This window comes from Siniperca chuatsi, linkage group LG3 (assembly GCF_020085105.1).
Source record: "Siniperca chuatsi isolate FFG_IHB_CAS linkage group LG3, ASM2008510v1, whole genome shotgun sequence".
Lineage (NCBI taxonomy): Eukaryota > Metazoa > Chordata > Actinopteri > Centrarchiformes > Sinipercidae > Siniperca > Siniperca chuatsi.
Window position 1 is genome coordinate 3269141 of NC_058044.1, and position 20038 is coordinate 3289178.

At 42.9% G+C, this 20038-nt stretch overlaps 1 protein-coding gene and 1 long non-coding RNA gene across 2 annotated transcripts in view; one reads left to right on the top strand and one right to left on the bottom strand.

The window, feature by feature from the left end:
• The window catches only part of nup133 (nucleoporin 133), a 39091-nt gene extending 19492 nt beyond the window's left edge, over positions 1–19599 (top strand). Inside the window, exons 18-38 of the mRNA XM_044191511.1 lie at positions 272–436; positions 1505–1660; positions 2713–2877; positions 3976–4131; positions 5242–5406; positions 6587–6705; positions 7230–7321; positions 7831–7994; positions 8845–8939; positions 9851–10075; positions 10158–10280; positions 10373–10472; positions 11454–11717; positions 12632–12765; positions 14667–14825; positions 16631–16766; positions 17412–17530; positions 18428–18508; positions 18615–18679; positions 18943–19031; positions 19340–19599. Of these exons, the coding sequence (XP_044047446.1) occupies positions 272–436; positions 1505–1660; positions 2713–2877; positions 3976–4131; positions 5242–5406; positions 6587–6705; positions 7230–7321; positions 7831–7994; positions 8845–8939; positions 9851–10075; positions 10158–10280; positions 10373–10472; positions 11454–11717; positions 12632–12765; positions 14667–14825; positions 16631–16766; positions 17412–17530; positions 18428–18508; positions 18615–18679; positions 18943–19031; positions 19340–19476 (2909 nt within the window). The 3' untranslated portion in view covers positions 19477–19599. The remainder of the gene's footprint in view (positions 1–271; positions 437–1504; positions 1661–2712; positions 2878–3975; positions 4132–5241; positions 5407–6586; positions 6706–7229; positions 7322–7830; positions 7995–8844; positions 8940–9850; positions 10076–10157; positions 10281–10372; positions 10473–11453; positions 11718–12631; positions 12766–14666; positions 14826–16630; positions 16767–17411; positions 17531–18427; positions 18509–18614; positions 18680–18942; positions 19032–19339) is intronic.
• On the bottom strand, positions 190–2126 carry LOC122873154. Its single transcript, XR_006377367.1, has 2 exons — positions 1960–2126; positions 190–736 (listed from the first exon to the last, which is right to left on the bottom strand). It is a non-coding gene; the product is annotated as an uncharacterized LOC122873154 (long non-coding RNA).
• Positions 19600–20038: the final 439 nt, after the last annotated feature.

The window sequence follows — 20038 nt, forward strand, 5'->3', positions numbered from 1 at the left end:
AACAATGTTATACACCAATATACAACACTCACCAGTATTCAACTATTTTACAGTTTCCTTTCTAAATCATGTATTTTCTATATAGAAAAGAAACAAAGAAAAGAGAAAAAAAACTAGATTTAGAAACTCTCCCCACCACCACCACTCTCACCAACTCCCAGCATGCAACAGAGAGAGAGAGAGAGAGAGAGAGAGAGAGAGACCCAGCTCCCACCGAGGACACTGGAAAGCTCTGGAGCTCCTACTGGAGCCTATCCTGCCACCTTTACAGAAGCGCGAGGGCTGTCCGTGCGCTGGCAGGACGTGAGCAACAAGGCGCACCGCGAGCTGGAAGCTCAGCGGCAGCACCTGGCTCTGAGGCCCATCGTCCACAGCCTCAACCCGGGGTCTGTCCGGGCTTCAGAGCTCTCCACCTGTCCTCTGTGGGAGTGTGGAAGTTAGACTGATAGCGGCACAGCTCGTACTTATAGTCTCTCTGCTGGAAACTCAATGACGTCATAATGAGGTCACTGATGGATCAAAGTGAGAACTGTTGACATCAAAGTGAGAACTGTTGACATCAAAGGTAGAACTGTTGACATCAAAGGGAGAACTGTTGACATCAAAGGTAGAACTGTTGACATCAAAGGTAGAACTGTTGACATCAAAGGTAGAACTGTTGACATCAAAGTGAGATCTGTTGACATCAAAGGGAGAACTGTTGACATCAAAGGGAGAACTTTCAGATATTTTCCACCTTGTGTCACAGAGACAGACAGACAGACAGACAGACAGAGAGAGATAAAGAAAGAGAGAGACAGAGAGAGGGAGAGAGAGACAGAGAGAGAGACAGACCCAGCTCCCACCCAACCTTCCCTCATGTTTCACACGGAAATTAATATCCAGTGTACTCTCAGGTGATTCTAGCACCATGTAGACGTACCGTCTGAAAGACGCAACGTGCTTCAGAGCCGGATGTTTACATCCAAGCGTAACAGTTTTAAAGGGACTAACAACTTTTCCAAAACGCACTAACTCACGTTGCAAAACATCATTAGATATGAAAGGCGGGATATTTGAAACTGTAACTTTTGTTGTCACAGTATACAGCGGAGAAAGTTGCACAAACGCCTCATTAACAGTAAGACCAGTTACTATTAAACGACTAACTAGATTTTGTTCCTTCAAGAAAACAACCACAGCCTGATTCATGCGTGATGCCGATACAATATTATACAACACAATATACAACAATCTAATACAACAATCTTATACAACAATATACAACACTCACCAGTATTCAACTATTTTACAGTTTCCTTTCTAAATCATGTATTTTCTATATAGAAAAGAAACAAAGAAAAGAGAAAAAAAAACTAGATTTAGAAACTCTCCCCACCACCACCACCACTCTCACCAACTCCCAGCATGCAACAGAGAGAGAGAGAGAGAGAGAGAGAGCTCCCACCGAGGACACTGGAAAGCTCTGGAGCTCCTACTGGAGCCTATCCTGCCACCTTTACAGAAGCGCGAGGGCTGTCCGTGCGCTGGCAGGACGTGAGCAACAAGGCGCACCGCGAGCTGGAAGCTCAGCGGCAGCACCTGGCTCTGAGGCCCATCGTCCACAGCCTCAACCCGGGTCTGTCCGGGCTTCAGAGCTCTCCACCTGTCCTCTGTGGGAGTGTGGAAGTTAGACTGATAGCGGCACAGCTCGTACTTATAGTCTCTCTGCTGGAAACTCAATGACGTCATAATGAGGTCACTGATGGATCAAAGTGAGAACTGTTGACATCAAAGTGAGAACTGTTGACATCAAAGGTAGAACTGTTGACATCAAAGGGAGAACTGTTGACATCAAAGGTAGAACTGTTGACATCAAAGGTAGAACTGTTGACATCAAAGTGAGATCTGTTGACATCAAAGGTAGATCTGTTGACATCAAAGGAGAACTGTTGACATCAGATATCAGATATTTTCCACCTTGTGTCACAGAGAGAGACAGACAGACAGACAGACAGAGAGAGAGAAAGAGAGAGAGAGGGAGAGAGAGACAGAGAGAGAGACAGACCCAGCTCCCACCCAACCTTCCCTCATGTTTCACGCGGAAATTAATATCCAGTGTACTCTCAGGTGATTCTAGCACCATGTAGACGCATACCGTCTGAAAGAGACGCATAGCGTGCTTCAGAGCCGGATGTTTACATCCAAGCGTAACAGTTTTAAAGGGACTAACAACTTTTCCAAAACGCACTAACTCACGTTGCAAAACATCATTAGATATGAAAGGCGGGATATTTGAAACTGTAACTTTTGTTGTCACAGTATACAGCGGAGAAAGTTGCACAAACGCCTCATTAACAGTAAGACCAGTTACTATTAAACGACTAACTAGATTTTGTTCCTTCAAGAAAACAACAACAGCCTGACTCATGCGTGATGCCAATACAATATTATACAACACAATATACAACAATATAATACAACAATATACAACACTCACCAGTATTCAACTATTTTACAGTTTCCTTTCTAAATCATGTATTTTCTATATAGAAAAGAAACAAAGAAAAGAGAAAAAAAAACTAGATTTAGAAACTCTCCCCACCACCACCACCACTCTCACCAACTCCCAGCATGCAACAGAGAGAGAGAGAGAGAGAGAGACCCAGCTCCCACCGAGGACACTGGAAAGCTCTGGAGCTCCTACTGGAGCCTATCCTGCCACCTTTACAGAAGCGCGAGGGCTGTCCGTGCGCTGGCAGGACGTGAGCAACAAGGCGCACCGCGAGCTGGAAGCTCAGCGGCAGCACCTGGCTCTGAGGCCCATCGTCCACAGCCTCAACCCGGGGTCTGTCCGGGCTTCAGAGCTCTCCACCTGTCCTCTGTGGGAGTGTGGAAGTTAGACTGATAGCGGCACAGCTCGTACTTATAGTCTCTCTGCTGGAAACTCAATGACGTCATAATGAGGTCACTGATGGATCAAAGTGAGAACTGTTGACATCAAAGTGAGAACTGTTGACATCAAAGTGAGAACTGACATCAAAGGAGAACTGTTGACATCAAAGGTAGAACTGTTGACATCAAAGGTAGAACTGTTGACATCAAAGGTAGAACTGTTGACATCAAAGTGAGATCTGTTGACATCAAAGGTGAGATCTGTTGACATCAAAGTGAGATCTGTTGACAGAGACTGTTGTTGACATCAAAGGGAGAACTTTCAGATATTTTCCACCTTGTGTCACAGAGAGAGACAGACAGACAGACAGACAGAGAGAGAGAGAAAGAAAGAGAGAGGGAGAGAGAGACAGAGAGAGAGACAGACCCAGCTCCCACCCAACCTTCCCTCATGTTTCACGCGGAAATTAATATCCAGTGTACTCTCAGGTGATTCTAGCACCATGTAGACGTACCGTCTGAAAGACGCAACGTGCTTCAGAGCCGGATGTTTACATCCAAGCGTAACAGTTTTAAAGGGACTAACAACTTTTCCAAAACGCACTAACTCACGTTGCAAAACATCATTAGATATGAAAGGCGGGATATTTGAAACTGTAACTTTTGTTGTCACAGTATACAGCGGAGAAAGTTGCACAAACGCCTCATTAACAGTAAGACCAGTTACTATTAAACGACTAACTAGATTTTGTTCCTTCAAGAAAACAACCACAGCCTGACTCATGCGTGATGCCAATACAATATTATACAACACAATATACAACACAATATACAAGAATCTTATACAACAATATACAACACTCACCAGTATTCAACTATTTTACAGTTTCCTTTCTAAATCATGTATTTTCTATATAGAAAAGAAACAAAGAAAAGAGAAAAAAAAACTAGATTTAGAAACTCTCCCCACCACCACCACTCTCACCAACTCCTAGCATGCCAGCATGCAACAGAGAGAGAGAGAGAGAGAGAGAGCTCCCCCACCGAGGACACTGGAAAGCTCTGGAGCTCCTACTGGAGCCTATCCTGCCACCTTTACAGAAGCGCGAGGGCTGTCCGTGCGCTGGCAGGACGTGAGCAACAAGGCGCACCGCGAGCTGGAAGCTCAGCGGCAGCACCTGGCTCTGAGGCCCATCGTCCACAGCCTCAACCCGGGTCTGTCCGGGCTTCAGAGCTCTCCACCTGTCCTCTGTGGGAGTGTGGAAGTTAGACTGATAGCGGCACAGCTCGTAAAAGCTGCCTAGTCTCTCTGCTGGAAACTCAATGACGTCATAATGAGGTCACTGATGGATCAAAGTGAGAACTGTTGATCATCAAAGTGAGAACTGTTGAAATCAAAGGAGAACTGTTGACATCAAAGTGCAGAACTGTTGACATCAAAGGTAGAACTAAATCCATCAAAGGTTTGAACTGTTGACATCAAAGTGAGATTCAGTTGACATCAAAGCAAGCATCTGTTGACACTCACCTCAACAGGTGGAACTGTTGACATCAAAGGAGAACTTTCAGATATTTTCCACCTTGTGTCACAGAGAGAGAGACAGACAGACAGACAGAGAGAGATGAAGAGAGAGAGAGGGAGAGAGAGACAGAGAGAGAGACAGACCCAGCTCCCACCCAACCTTCCCTCATGTTTCACGCGGAAATTAATATCCAGTGTACTCTCAGGTGATTCTAGCACCATGTAGACGTACCGTCTGAAAGACGCAACGTGCTTCAGAGCCGGATGTTTACATCCAAGCGTAACAGTTTTAAAGGGACTAACAACTTTTCCAAAACGCACTAACTCACGTTGCAAAACATCATTAGATATGAAAGGCGGGATATTTGAAACTGTAACTTTTGTTGTCACAGTATACAGCGGAGAAAGTTGCACAAACGCCTCATTAACAGTAAGACCAGTTACTATTAAACGACTAACTAGATTTTGTTCCTTCAAGAAAACAACCACAGCCTGATTCATGCGTGATGCCGATACAATATTATACAACACAATATACAACACAATATAATACAACAATGTTATACAACAATATACAACACTCACCAATATTCAACTATTTTACAGTTTCCTTTCTAAATCATGTATTTTCTATATAGAAAAGAAACAAAGAAAAGAGAAAAAAAAACTAGATTTAGAAACTCTCCCCACCACCACCACTCTCACCAACTCCCAGCATGCAACAGAGAGACACATAGACAGACAGTCAGAGAGAGAGAGAGAGAGAGAGAGAGAGACCCAGCTCCCACCGAGGACACTGGAAAGCTCTGGAGCTCCTACTGGAGCCTATCCTGCCACCTTTACAGAAGCGCGAGGGCTGTCCGTGCGCTGGCAGGACGTGAGCAACAAGGCGCACCGCGAGCTGGAAGCTCAGCGGCAGCACCTGGCTCTGAGGCCCATCGTCCACAGCCTCAACCCGGGGTCTGTCCGGGCTTCAGAGCTCTCCACCTGTCCTCTGTGGGAGTGTGGAAGTTAGACTGATAGCGGCACAGCTCGTACTTATAGTCTCTCTGCTGGAAACTCAATGACGTCATAATGAGGTCACTGATGGATCAAAGTGAGAACTGTTGACATCAAAGTGAGAACTGTTGACATCAAAGTGAGAACTGTTGACATCAAAGGGAGAACTGTTGACATCAAAGGGAGAACTGTTGACATCAAAGGTAGAACTGTTGACATCAAAGGGAGAACTGTTGACATCAAAGTGAGATCTGTTGACATCAAAGTGAGATCTGTTGACATCAAAGTGAGAACTGTTGACATCAAAGGGAGAACTGTTGACATCAAAGTGAGATCTGTTGACATCAAAGGTAGATCTGTTGACACCAAAGTGAGAACTGTTGACATCAAAGGGAGAACTTTCAGATATTTTCCACCTTGTGTCACAGAGAGAGACAGACAGACAGACAGACAGAGAGAGATGAAGAAAGAGAGAGGGAGAGAGAGACAGAGAGAGAGACAGACCCAGCTCCCACCCAACCTTCCCTCATGTTTCACGCGGAAATTAATATCCAGTGTACTCTCAGGTGATTCTAGCACCATGTAGACGTACCGTCTGAAAGACGCAACGTGCTTCAGAGCCGGATGTTTACATCCAAGCGTAACAGTTTTAAAGGGACTAACAACTTTTCCAAAACGCACTAACTCACGTTGCAAAACATCATTAGATATGAAAGGCGGGATATTTGAAACTGTAACTTTTGTTGTCACAGTATACAGCGGAGAAAGTTGCACAAACGCCTCATTAACAGTAAGACCAGTTACTATTAAACGACTAACTAGATTTTGTTCCTTCAAGAAAACAACCACAGCCTGATTCATGCGTGATGCCGATACAATATTATACAACACAATATACAACATCCTCCACAGTATAATACAACAATGTTATACACCAATATCAACAGACGCCATTCTCACCACTCACCAGTATTCAACTATTTTACAGTTTCCTTTCTAAATCATGTATTTTCTATATAGAAAAGAAACAAAGAAAAGAGAAAAAAAAACTAGATTTAGAAACTCTCCCCACCACCACCACTCTCACCAACTCCCAGCATGCAACAGAGAGAGAGAGAGAGACCCAGCTCCCACCGAGGACACTGGAAAGCTCTGGAGCTCCTACTGGAGCCTATCCTGCCACCTTTACAGAAGCGCGAGGGCTGTCCGTGCGCTGGCAGGACGTGAGCAACAAGGCGCACCGCGAGCTGGAAGCTCAGCGGCAGCACCTGGCTCTGAGGCCCATCGTCCACAGCCTCAACCCGGGGTCTGTCCGGGCTTCAGAGCTCTCCACCTGTCCTCTGTGGGAGTGTGGAAGTTAGACTGATAGCGGCACAGCTCGTACTTATAGTCTCTCTGCTGGAAACTCAATGACGTCATAATGAGGTCACTGATGGATCAAAGTGAGAACTGTTGACATCAAAGGTAGAACTGTTGACATCAAAGGGAGAACTGTTGACATCAAAGGTAGAACTGTTGACATCAAAGGTAGAACTGTTGACATCAAAGTGAGAACTGTTGACATCAAAGGGAGAACTGTTGACATCAAAGGGAGAACTCTCAGATATATTCCACCTTGTGTCACGGAATATTTTATTTGAGAGACAGACATGGAGCTAATCATTTTCTAAAAATTGTTCAAGACGCATTCAACTAATGTAATTATTTATATGAATTTCTAAGTCTGATACAGGAAACTTAAAAGAAGTGAAGAAAATGGCACTGAACCATGTGATTATGCATTCGATTGTGACTGAATCTAAAACGCATTTCTTATTTCGTTTCTGTGTTTAAGGTTTCAGCCATGGAGACTCCAACCAGAGCAGAGCCCGTAGCTCACGAGGACAAAACCAAACTCCTGAAGGCGGCTTTCCTGCAGTTCTGTCGGTAAACAAAATCTTTTGTTGATGGTTTGGACAGTGGAAAGAGTTGTCTCCTGGTTTCACACACTACTTTCTGACTTAGTCGTCTGAATCGTACATCACACAGTATCATCAGAAGACCAAGTGCGATCAATGAAAACCTGCTTTTTTTTAAATGACAGAGGTTGTACATTTGGGTTTAATCAAGTGCTTAAATTATTACTAAATCAGGCCACTTCTGTGGAAAGATGATTAATTTTAGTGTTTTATGAAGTAAAAACATCGAACATGCTGGTCAAAGATCACAAAGACAAAGAGTTGCTTTTGTCGGCGTCATGTTGTCGGGAGTAACTTTGGACTTTTGGAACATTTGATATTTTTATCTAAATCTTTTATTGAGTTCAGTGCTCATTTATTATTGAACAAAAAGTTTTTAAAAATTCTTTGACTGCAGCTGGCTGATTTAAGACGCAAGGATTTAGTTCCTTTTTAATACTGTAAATTAAAAATAAAAATCTTCTTTCCTTTTGTCAGTAATGATCTGGTGGGTGCTCAGACGGTCACGGACGAGCTCTTCCCTGCTGACGGTGACGGGGAGGAGGGAGCCGAGCTGGACAGCGTGGTGACTCGAATCAACCTGGACCTGGTGGACGATTACCCGGCCTCCGACCCCCGCTGGGCCGAGTCTGTCCCCGACGGTGAGGAGGGGAAAAGGGGGGACGGAGAGACGGTCTATCCACCTGTTCTTCAAAAAAACAACCTGGCAAAAATCCTGATGCAGCATTTCTATACAATGTTACATTATGAGACATACAGTGAGGATATTTATCATAGACAAACGAGACTGCCAGACTCTAATCTTTATTTATAATATATTAGATTGTGATTTGGAGGAATTGCCACTGAATTCAAAAGAGGAAGGATCCCTTTTCTCCCAGAGCAAACTGAGCTACAGCTGTTTTGTCAACAACATCCAGTTTTTGACAAGAAACAACAGAGTTAATGGGATTGCTTTTGTTTTTTGCAGTAATTGCACCACATTTATTCAGTAAATTTGAAGATTCTTGTGTGCATATGTTACATTAAGAACCCCCTGAAAATAATACTAAATTAACCTGAATGCAGTCACCACAGGTGATATTATTATATATTTTGTCAGTATGTAGAACCGGGATTGTTTGCTCTGCGTGTCCAGTAACCCTGATATAGATCGGAGTTAATACAACATATATAACATGTTGTTAGCACGTTATATGCTTTAATGGATGTATTTGTACCTCACGTCCCTCAGCTATATATTCCTTGTCTGTCCTCAATCGTTTTCCTAACTTTACTGTTACATCACTTAAAAAACTGCAGAAAAGTAAATAATATAAACATCACAGTCGTAATTAGATTGTCTAAAAAATCCTTTAGCTTGAAGAAATGAACAAGGACAAAAATAACAATATATTAAATAACCTGAAGATTATGGAACAGCTCATTCAAACTGTTCTGTACTTCTGCCGTGTTTATTTCATACAAACGTCTCTGTTTCCGTTCTTCCAGAGAGCGCTGGCTTTCCTCTCACCTCCCTCATCATCCTCCACCAGCTGGAGGACAAGATGAAGGCCCACGGCTGCTTCATGGACTTCCTGCTCCAGGTACGCACACACAAATACAGCTGGAATACCTTAAATTCATGTAGTGGCAACTTACAATAAATCCAACCTGTGTTATTTTAAAGAAATCATGTTTTAGAGCTGTGCTGATCTCTTTAAGGGTTCAGCATTTAATTTTGTATTTTATGGGATAGGATAGGCTTAATACGATATCTATCATATCAAGCATCTATATAGATTGGTTTGTGTTGGACGAAGGAATCCAGAAAGTAAAAGATGTTGCTTCTACGCCTCACAGTCCATGAGGGTTGTGTGAAAATATGTCTGATAAATGGCCACATGGTGGTGCTATTGCACCAAAGACTAATCAGCTCTGTGTTAAGAGTGCTCCACCTATTCAGCATTGCACCCCTGTAACATGTCGGACTCGTAATTGGACAAAAAGATCAAAAAGGCGATGCAGCAGATCCAGAAGTCTCATTCCACACATTCTTCTTGTCAAAACCTGGCGCACACATTACCCACAATGCAACGTGACAGTTGGCGGGTTGGAGATCTGGGGTTTGTTATGCTAGTAGCAGCTAATGTAAACCTGGAGCCTCTAGCCGGCAGCTTGCTACAGAGGTCTGGTTCTTTCTAACTCCACACCAACAGATTTTTGTCTTCTTCAAACTCGTAGTCTTCAGATAAAGTGATATCAGACTTCACACAGCTCCCTCTGGAGACACAAAAGGCTTTATACTACTTTTTCATACATGTAGTAGCACTCCACAACACCTGGAAACAAACCTGGAAAGTTCCCCTTTAAGTAGTTGTTGACATCCTGCTAAATTTCAGACAAACGGGACTAAAAATAGAACCTCTTTGGTGGAAATACAGCTCTTAAGACGCAGGCTGGATTTAGAAAGAACAGAAAAGTAGAACCTATGAAACGATCGTCCTCCCCCTGTCAGGTGGGTCTGCTGGACCGGCTTGGCCAGGTGACGGTCCGCTCGTCTGCCATGGCAACGCGCCTGCTGCTGTGTGAACACGCCGAGAAGCTTCAGGCAGCCATGGTGCTGAAGAACCACCACACCAAACACGCCGAGCTGGTCAACCGGGCCATCAGCATCGCGCTGCAGAGGAACAACGCCGCCGTGCCGCCCAGCCTCACCGCTGCTGATGTCTTCTTCAGAGAGGTTTGTGTCCGACTGCGTTCTGCTGTGATAATCCATGTGGTGTGGAAGTTGGATTTTAATTTAGTTTTCGGTGTGCTCGCAGGTGTCTCAGATCTCCTCGGTGTTTGATTGTCTGCTGGAGGAGGAGGAGCGGAGTCTGAAGGAGAACCCGGTCGACTCCGTGCAGTGGGCCGAGGTGGTTCTCACTGTCAACAGCATCATCAAGGTACAACACGTTCGTCATTTCACGAAGGGTGACGTGATGTAGTAATGTAGTGAAGTCAAATAATTGTACCGACATGTACTTTGCGTGTGCAGGACATTCTTCAGGCTGCTGGTCAGTACAGGGAGACCAAGGCCTTCATGTACAGAGCTTCTGAAAACGCTGCTGCAGAGCCTGAGTATATCCCATGGACAGGTAAAACTAACTCGTCGAAGCTTTCTGTCCTCAGGTCTCTGCAGCCCGACAGCGCGTTGCTGTGAAAACGCCCCCATGAGCCTCATCGCTTGTTTAAGCTCTGAATTTATTTAAGCCTTAATACCAGAAAGTCTTTGTGGAAAATAAATTGAAAGCGCGTTTTGATTTAGAATATCTGCAGAAAACAAGCGTTCATGTGCAGCCCTTAGAAATTAAAGAAGTTTTAAGGCTGCCAATGCTGGATTTTGGAGTTTAGACCACCGCAACACTCTACGTGTCCTAAACGGCCTTTCAATATGTAGATTAAAATTAGATTTCTCTACATGCCATAATTTTATGCTTAATTCATGTATGACATTATTACTGTACATCATTTGCATATAGCAGTTTCTCATTTAAGACTTTTAATTAATCACTTAGATTCATTAAAGGTGTCCTGTGGAGTTTTCAAAAAAACATTCAGTGTTTCTCACCTAAACGCATTGTGTGTATCCTTGAACTCTTATAAATGTGTTGAGTGTGTTAACTTCCTCATAAAACATTTGCAAACCTTTTTCCCGCCCGACATTTTAAATCCAGCATTGTTTACATCCATGTTTATTTGCTGTAAGTCTTCTTCCTCACTGCCTTTGTTGCCGCGTTATTGTGTTTGCGTGTTACCGCCACCTGTCGGTCACCTGCGGGGTCCCACTCATAAATAAATTGCTGTATAGCACTGCCGTGGTCCGAAACTCCACAGATACCTTTTTAATATCAGAATATCGAATACTGCAGTCCATGTAAACACTGTGACTGAAAATAAGCTCCTAAATAATGGTGTTTGTGTGTTTATTTATTTTAAAAGTTCCAGATGATGTCTGCCTTATTTATATTAATGCTGTTTACAAATGTACAAATGTTTGTTAGTTACATGTAAAAGTGCTTTTTGGAGTAGAATAAATTATTAACCCCTTGACGCCCACCTGATCTTTTCTCCTCCAGCGTCCGGCGGTGTCACCGGCGTTCGCACCGTCATCTCCCGCCAGCACGAGATCATCCTGCGCTCTGTGTACCCGCACGCCGACTCAGAGCTGCGCGGCGCCCTTTGCGAGCAGCTGGTGGCGTTGTTGGACATCTACCTGGGCGGCTATGTGGCCCAGCTGACGTCCCTGCAGCAGCAGAGGCCCTCAGGGGCCCAACAGGAGCGCTACAACAGCCTGGAAATGGAGTACAGCCAGCGCCGCTCCGAGCTGCTGGCCCCGCTGTGTAAGTGGATTAAACGGTACTGAGGGACTGACTGAGAGTCTAACAATAATCCCTTTTCCTTTTAAAAAGTCTAATAACAATATATCAACCAATATATTACAGAGTTTTGGCCCACGTATGTACTTAACAGGACGTTTTACAATTTAAGAATAAACGTTTCAAAAACATAACACCAACGGCAAATATAAACCGTAAACAGTGGAAATTATATTAATATCAGTAACAACAACTCAAAACCAACAATATGCCAAAGATTAGATAAGAAACAATTCAGCATAAAAACAAGTTTAATAATATAAACTATGATTAACTTTAATGAACAGTAAAAAAACTATAGTAAAACGACACATCAGTCAACATATACACAGATACAGTATGTGATTAGTAATGCCACCAGTAACAACACGAAGAGTCAAAGGTCACAGTATTCTGCTACTAAAGAAAGATCATCCTCAAGAGATGCTAGACATTAAAAATAAAAAAATATTTAAATGAGAAAATAATGTTGAGGTAAAAAAGCTAGTTAAAAGAAAAGAAATAATTTAGTTTAGAAAATAGGGATAAATTGTGTTGTTTTTTTTGTACACGCTCTACTAGTATTAAAGGAACAATCTACCCTCAACAAACACATTAACTTGGACAAAGTCAGAAACAGAAACTGATGAGCTCTTATTTATAAAATAAAAAAAGTATTTTGAAGTTTATAAAAAGTTAAAAATTAAATAACACGAACGTCTTAAAGCTTAAAACTACGGCTAACTGTTTCTTCTTAAACCAAGCTGCACATGGTGGACATTCCTGCTAAACATCACAAGTTAAAGTCTAAAGACGTCACAGTGTCACTCGACATACAATGAACAGATTTTAGTAGGTCTGCGTTGCGGTTGTCACTGTGAAGTCTCTGTGTGTTGCAGTGGATCTGGGTCAGTACCAGTGGGTGGCAGCGCTGGCTGAGAAGTACTGTGACTTCGACATCCTGGTTCAGATGTGTGAGCAGACCGACAACCAGAACCGCCTGCAGCACTACATGACCAAGTTTACAGACCAGGTACACAAAGAACCAGAAGGGACCACTTTGAGAAAGAATCGTGTTTTGTTAGCACGTTAAAGGCACCCTGTGGAGTTTTTGACCGTCAGCAGTGCTGCGGAGTAATGTTTTAATGCACAGGCCCTTGTTTTGTTTACACTCTAATAACACACACGTTGAATGTGCCAACAGTTTCTTGCTATTTTACTGGAACAAAACGTAGCAATGCACCAGCACACGGCAGGAAACAAGAATGCTAGCTGATGTAAACAATGCAGATTTCAAAATTATTTTTAAAAAAAATTAGTTTTGCAAATGTTTTTTTAAGGAAATTAATTGAACAAATTTGGATAGGCCCTAAGGATGCACACACGTGTTTCGGTGAATAACACAGTATGAAAACAAAACTTTGTTCACAGGGTACCTTTAACATGCGTACAGCGTTAGCATGTTAAATGTTTATATACACAATGTTACATTAGTAATGCTTTTACATTCACAGATGAGAGTCAGTGTTGTATATGAGTCGGCTCAGTGTGAAGCTCAAACATTGCGGCGGTGGAAACAATGGGCACAGATTCAGATACGGCGTAGCTTCGGCAGCTATGTGCACAGGCTCCGTAGCTACGCCGTACCCCCTTTTTAATGGACGACTATAAATCAAGCTTTCAGAGATATGTGACTGAAATGAGTCACTGGACAAGGGAAGCCTCTCTGATACAAGATGCGGTACAGAGCAGCAGCCACCAGAGCTGAATGTTCAATCCGAAACTTTAGTATTAATGGTAGCATGTCAGCGTTAGCTTGGTAACATGCTGAGATCGGAAACTTCACCCATATTTTTGCGCTTCAAGTCTATTTTCTTCTGTTTTACGCACGTAACTACACTCGTTGTGTGTGTGTGTGTGTGTGTGTGTGTGTGCAGCTCTGAATGCAGCCAAAACGCAGGTGACCTACACTCAGTACTGTACCTGAACGCGACTTAGAGACACAGATGGAGGACTGAAGCTGCTTCTGACATGCTGCTCGCGCTACGCCTCCTGCGTAGACACGGTGTAGCTGTACAAACGTCAGCCTTCAGCTTTAGGTCCAGCTTCATCTGATGAAACTCGGGCCTGACAAGCTGAGTCTGAGATTTCCTAAAATGCCTACAAACACAAGATAAACCCTTTCAGATTGAGGCAACAACATGACCTTCCCTCCTTTTATTTTTCTTTGCCCCAAAGCTCTAAGAATTGAAAACTTGTCTCTCCAACAATTTAGTTTTCTGGTGTGAAATTAATATTACAGTCACATTTGACTTCTAATGTGGCTGCAGAGTTTTATTTAGAAGAAATTGAAGAAGTGAAATTAGCTATTGAGGTCGTGACAATTTGTACACACCTGATGTGTGGAGACAAAAGAGGGTAATAAACTCCAGCAGAACAAAGTTAAATGAGAAAGCAACAAGCTAAGTGTCTAAAGATGTTGAGAAACACTGCTTGTCTCATTTTATTGATTGTATTTTATCAGTTAATGAAGGTGCATTTGTGTCAGGTGACTTAATTTTTTGATTGGTGGTTGCAGCCTGTGGCTCAAGTATAAAGATATTTTGTGTGAGTTAAACGCCTGATGAAAGTCTGTGACAGAAATGTTGCTTTCTCAACAAAAAAACAAACAACTCCTCCATAAAAATCCTAATTTATTGTCTTTGTATTTCAAGAAAGAAAAAAAGGTCTCAGTCCCTTCAGTGCCGTCGTAGTTTTGTCTTATAAAGACGAAACAAATAAGTGTGCTCGCAGACGGCACGACGCCCATCTCATGTTACCTTCAGACTCATGAGCGAAGTCACGGTTTTACTTTCATTTTACATGCCGGAGCTTTCTTCACGCATCTGCCGGCTAACTTCCTCTTTTCGCCCCACGTGTCACTTCCTGCTGCAGAACTTTGCCGACTTCCTGTTCCGCTGGTACATGGAGAAGGGGAAGAGGGGGAAGCTGCTGTCCCAGCCGGCCGCCCAGCACCAGCAGCTGGCCAGCTTCCTGCAGTCTCACCAGCACCTGAGCTGGCTGCACCACATCCACATCCACGACTACCGCAGTGTACGGGACACACACACACACACACACACACACACACACACACACACACACACACAGTGACACACACTCTCTCACACACACACAGTGACACACACTTTCTCTCACACACACACACACACACAGTGACAAACACTCTCTCACACACACACACACACACACACACAGTGACAAACACACACACAGTGACACACACACACACACACACACAGTGACAAACACAGTGACACACACACACACAGTGACAAACACAGTGACACACACTCTCACACACACGCACAGTGACAAACACAGTGACACACACTCTCTCTCTCTCTCTCTCTCTCTCTCTCTCTCTCTCTCTCTCTCTCTCTCTCTCTCTCTCTCTCTCACACACACACACACACACACACACACACACACACACACACACACACACACACACACACACACACACACACACACACACACAGCTGGTTTCATGCTTCAGTACAAAACCACAACCACATCCTCTGTGAGGATAAAAACAACACACACACTTCCTTCCTTCCTTCCTTCCTTCCTTCCTTCCTTCCTTCCGATTTCTCTCTTCTCGCTTCCTTTTTGCTAGTTTTTTCTCTCCTCTCTCTCTCTCTCTCTCTCCTCATGTCATCTTCCTTCTTTTGTTCCATCCTGTCTCTCTTCTTTTCTTTTACCTTTCTTCCTACCACTCTTGAAAAAAGCAGCACATTTTGTGCCGCTATGCTCTATAAGAATCCATCTTTACATAGTAAATCAAGTACATGTTTAGCTGTTTAGCCAACACATCTGTCATAATCCTTCATTTATCAGTTCAACGTGTGGATTCACTGGAATCATACATAAGTTCATTCAAAGTCTTCACTTCATATATTCTGGACAGGCGTGGATGCAAACTGAAACTTGACTGGTCGGTGGAGGCAAACAACCGCAGGGCGGTAAATCTAGTTTCACCTAAAATAGCGACACACAGAACTATATTATATTTCCTTCCTTATTTCTTTCCCACTGTCATAGTCTACATTTACTACAGCTTATAACAGAACACACACACACACACACTCACACACACAAACTCCATTTCCTTCCTGTTTCAGCAGCTTTTAACACATTGATGCTCACCACCAGAGCGACAGCACAGTACGGCAGCAATGAATACGCCTCTGCATCTCACACACACACACACACACACACACACATTGCACAGCTTCCCTCCGGCTTGCAGTTACCAAGCACACACAGGAAAGCCACACACACACACACACACACACTCTCTGTTTCACATACACAGAAAAAGAAAAGCTTCCTGGTTTTAAACACAGTCTGACATTTGTGTTTTTGACTTTTTTTGCTTGTCGAGGTGATACAAGGTGGTCTGCAAATATCAGAAGAAAGAAAACTGCAATATTTTAGTTTAACATTTAAAAGTTCTCAGTTAGTTTTCTTTTATGTATAAACTTAGAGATGTTCAATTTATCCACGAGATGTAAATACAAATGTCTGTTATTGTGTATTGTATCGCCTCACGTGCATTTACTGTTTCTCTGTTTATTGTCAGTTTAAATTGAACTCGTTCAGGGTTTTTTGGCTGCCGGTCAGATCAAATAAGCAACTAAAAGATATGTTAAGAGTAACTTTGGGTTGTAATAAGCATTAGTCATTGATTTTGTAACATTTCACACTTTGTGTGACCAAAAATGACACATCAACCAGTGATGATCATAACTTGTAGTTGCAGCATTAATATTCCCTTCATAGTCAGAGGTCTTAGTATGTCGCTGCGACTGACTTGGTCTCTCGTGTCTCCGCAGGCTCACAGGACGCTCTACAACCAGGCCAACATGGAGACACGATACTTTGTGAAGAAGAAGACGCTGCTGGCTCTCAGTAAGCTGACGGTGCTGGCATCCGACCTGCCGGAGGACGAGCTCAACAAACAAGTCGACGGTAAACGATTCCAATCAATCGCGGCACACAGTCAGTACTTAAAATGAATCTGTTGTCTTCAAATGAAGAAACACCTCAACCCTATCAAATGTATGCTGCTGCTGCTGCTTAACAGCCTGAAGGAGGTTTGCTCTTTTAATATTTCGGCCTTCGTACGGAAATAATGGGTTGAAAACCACTTTACGTACACTTTCAAACATCCTTCAAGGACCTCCTTTAGGATACTCGCATCATTCAGTAATCGGGCCGTCATCCGTGTCACCTGTAACCCTCTCACATTGTAGCACCATCAAAACAAGTCAAAGCATCCAAAACAAAACAAACAATAATGTAATTTCCCACATTTTGTACCAAATCTAAATGATCAAAGTTAAACTTGTAAGAAAACGGCTTAAGGCTAGCTCTTAATTTTCAGTCCATGTGGTGCTGCTTTGTAATTTAGTGTGTAGGCTTTTATTTGATGGCTTACTGCTGCAGAATCTAGATCTGACACTATAACACCTGAAAAATCTGACTTTTAGCAGCTTTTCCACTTTTCTTACAAACGAAAAACCAGAAGAACGTCGCATGATAGACATGCAAGGGGCAGAGCTTGAACTTGTCCCGTAACTGGACGTGACGCATGTCGTTTATCTGTCCAATCAGACATCGTGGAGCAGGAGCGCTTCCTGCTGCATCAGGAGACTCTGCCCCGACAGCTGCTGGAGGAGAAGCAGCAGAACCCCGACACCATGCCTCTGCTCAGCGCTCACAACCTCATACAGGTGAAAACACACACACACACACCCTCTGCTCACAAAGAGGTCTGTGCATCATCCAGAGGAACTGGGACATGGACTTTTTTCTTGCTTGAATGCCACGACAGAAATGCCACGACATTTTAAAACCTGAAACTCTTTGAAATTCTGTTCACCTCAGTCACACGTTGCTGTTTCCTACGCAAGAAAATGGGTGTTCTGGTGGCAGACATCTTAAAACCTGAAACTCTTTGCACGTCATCTGCGTGTCTGTAGCAAGGATTCACACAGTGAGTTTTGGTGACATGCTGAATGTAAACAATGCTGGATTTAAAATACTTTTAAAAATCAGCTTTCGAATGTTTTTTGAGGAAGAAACTCCACAGGATTCACACAGTGAGTTTTGGTGACCATTTTTTAAGAGGGAGAAAATGTTGTTTGGTGATTTTTGGTGAACTAAACTATCACACATTCGTGTCATTAACTCTGTAAACGTGCACAGAAAAACAGATAAAGCAGGTGTTGTGTTTCTCTAAAGCCCAGCTGACATGCAGTTTGGTCAGATTCCCTGTTTGTTTCAGCTGGTTGAAGTTTTATTCTCCCTTCTGTTTTTTTGACACGTGAATCACAACCAAGTTGTAATAGACTTTGTTGCTGAGGTTGTCTCTTTTTCCAATTAAATACTTTACTTTCCACTACTTTCAGTTGTGAACATTGTCACAATCACAGAACCTTTTATGAAAGATTATAAAGGAACAAACAATCGGTTTTTCTGCAGGATAACTCTACCAGTGGCTTTACTTTTACTTTTTCCTTTGACATTTCTGAAACCAGATTACGGCCATAAGCGGGGAATGATCATGTTAACATGCTAACGGTCACTTGACAGCCTCGGCTCACGTCAGTGTTTCCTCCGCTCCACAGTTGTACGTCTGTGATGACAACAGGCGAGCCAACGAGTACGACTTCAAAAAGGCTCTGGATCTGCTGGAGTACATCGACGGGGTAACTTCCTGATTTACTGAGCGCTGGTCTGTTTGAGGTTCGACTAGTCGGCCTCGGCGGCGGTTAAAAGTCAACTTATGTGGATTTCTCTGTGCTCACGTTGCAGGAGGACGCTGTGGACACGGACTCGCTGAAATGTGAGATCTTCGGCAAAGCGCTCAGGAGAGACGAGTAAGATCCATCTGTCGTGTTTTAGTTTATCTACTCATTCAATTTGGAGACTGAAGATTTGCTGAAATTAAATTTTGATGTCGCTGATGGAAGATTGTTTTACAAACTGTGTGAGATCGTTAAAGCTCTTTACAAATGAAAGTAAACGATGAAACACTGATTTATAAACGTGCGACCGTGTTCACTGTGCATCACAGGCCGTGGTTGTTTTGAAGTTTATTGATTTCTCTGATTGATTGACTTTGATGCTGCGTTCCTCCCAGCTGGTCCTCAGCTGACGGCACTGACGACCCTCTGGAAGCCGCCAAAGACAGCATCTTCGTCAAGATCCTCCTCAAGCTCATACAGGAAGGTGAGAAACATTCACGAAGCTGCGCTGAGAAAATAAACCAACGTACAGCCAGGTGGATTCAAGCAAAGGGTTCATTTCATCCACAAATGTAAAGAGCTTAAATGACTAAAACACATCACCCCGATTTTGAGAAGGTATCAGACAAGACGGTGGTGTTGTTAAAGTGCATCATTACATTTCCTCAGTTTGTTATCTGGACTGTCAAAGTTTCATCCATGTATTAAAGGTTATACTTACAAATAACCATTAAAACATTAATTTGACTCCGTATTTTCCCCAAATGACTCCGTAATCTCTGTATTTTTCAGGCGTGCCTCTGCAGACGTACCTGCCTGACGTCAAAGAGCTGCTGGAGCTGGACGAGCTGAGCAGTTTGAAATCAAAACCCTACTTTGAATTTGTCCTTCGAGCCAATTATGAACATTACCTGCAAGCCCAGATGTGACGACCTCTCCCCTTCCCAGTAACGCCGACCGCACTTCAGCTTTCCTTTTGCATTCTGATTCATTTTTTGATATTTGTTTGAATTGTGCTGTTTTTTCTAAATAAATGTGTTGTTATTTCTGTAGACTGCAGTATTTTTGCAGCAAGTTTTGAATGGGAGTGCTGGTGGGAAAGCACTTCAGCTTCAGTTGATTCTGTTGTCATTTACTGACATCTAGTGACATTTCTAAAGCACTGTTTTAAAACAACAATAGTGACAAAGTGTACATATTTGTTTGTTTTTTAAAAACAAAGGCAATGATTTATCTACAGAAGAGAAGATATTACTGGTAAGTCAAATAAATCCTACATCCAGCATATTTCTGTTGCTGTTATAGAAGAAACTAGTCACATAATTTGGTTTTAAAACAGTGAAAAACACGGTGTGTGTGCGTGCCCAGAAAAAAGCCTTGAGCTGTGTGTCAAAAAAAAGTTAGGTCACTGAATCTGAATCCTTTATTGAGTCCATTTAGATTCAGCTTTCAACATTAGTAAGCAAAGTTAAACGTGATAATACATCATCT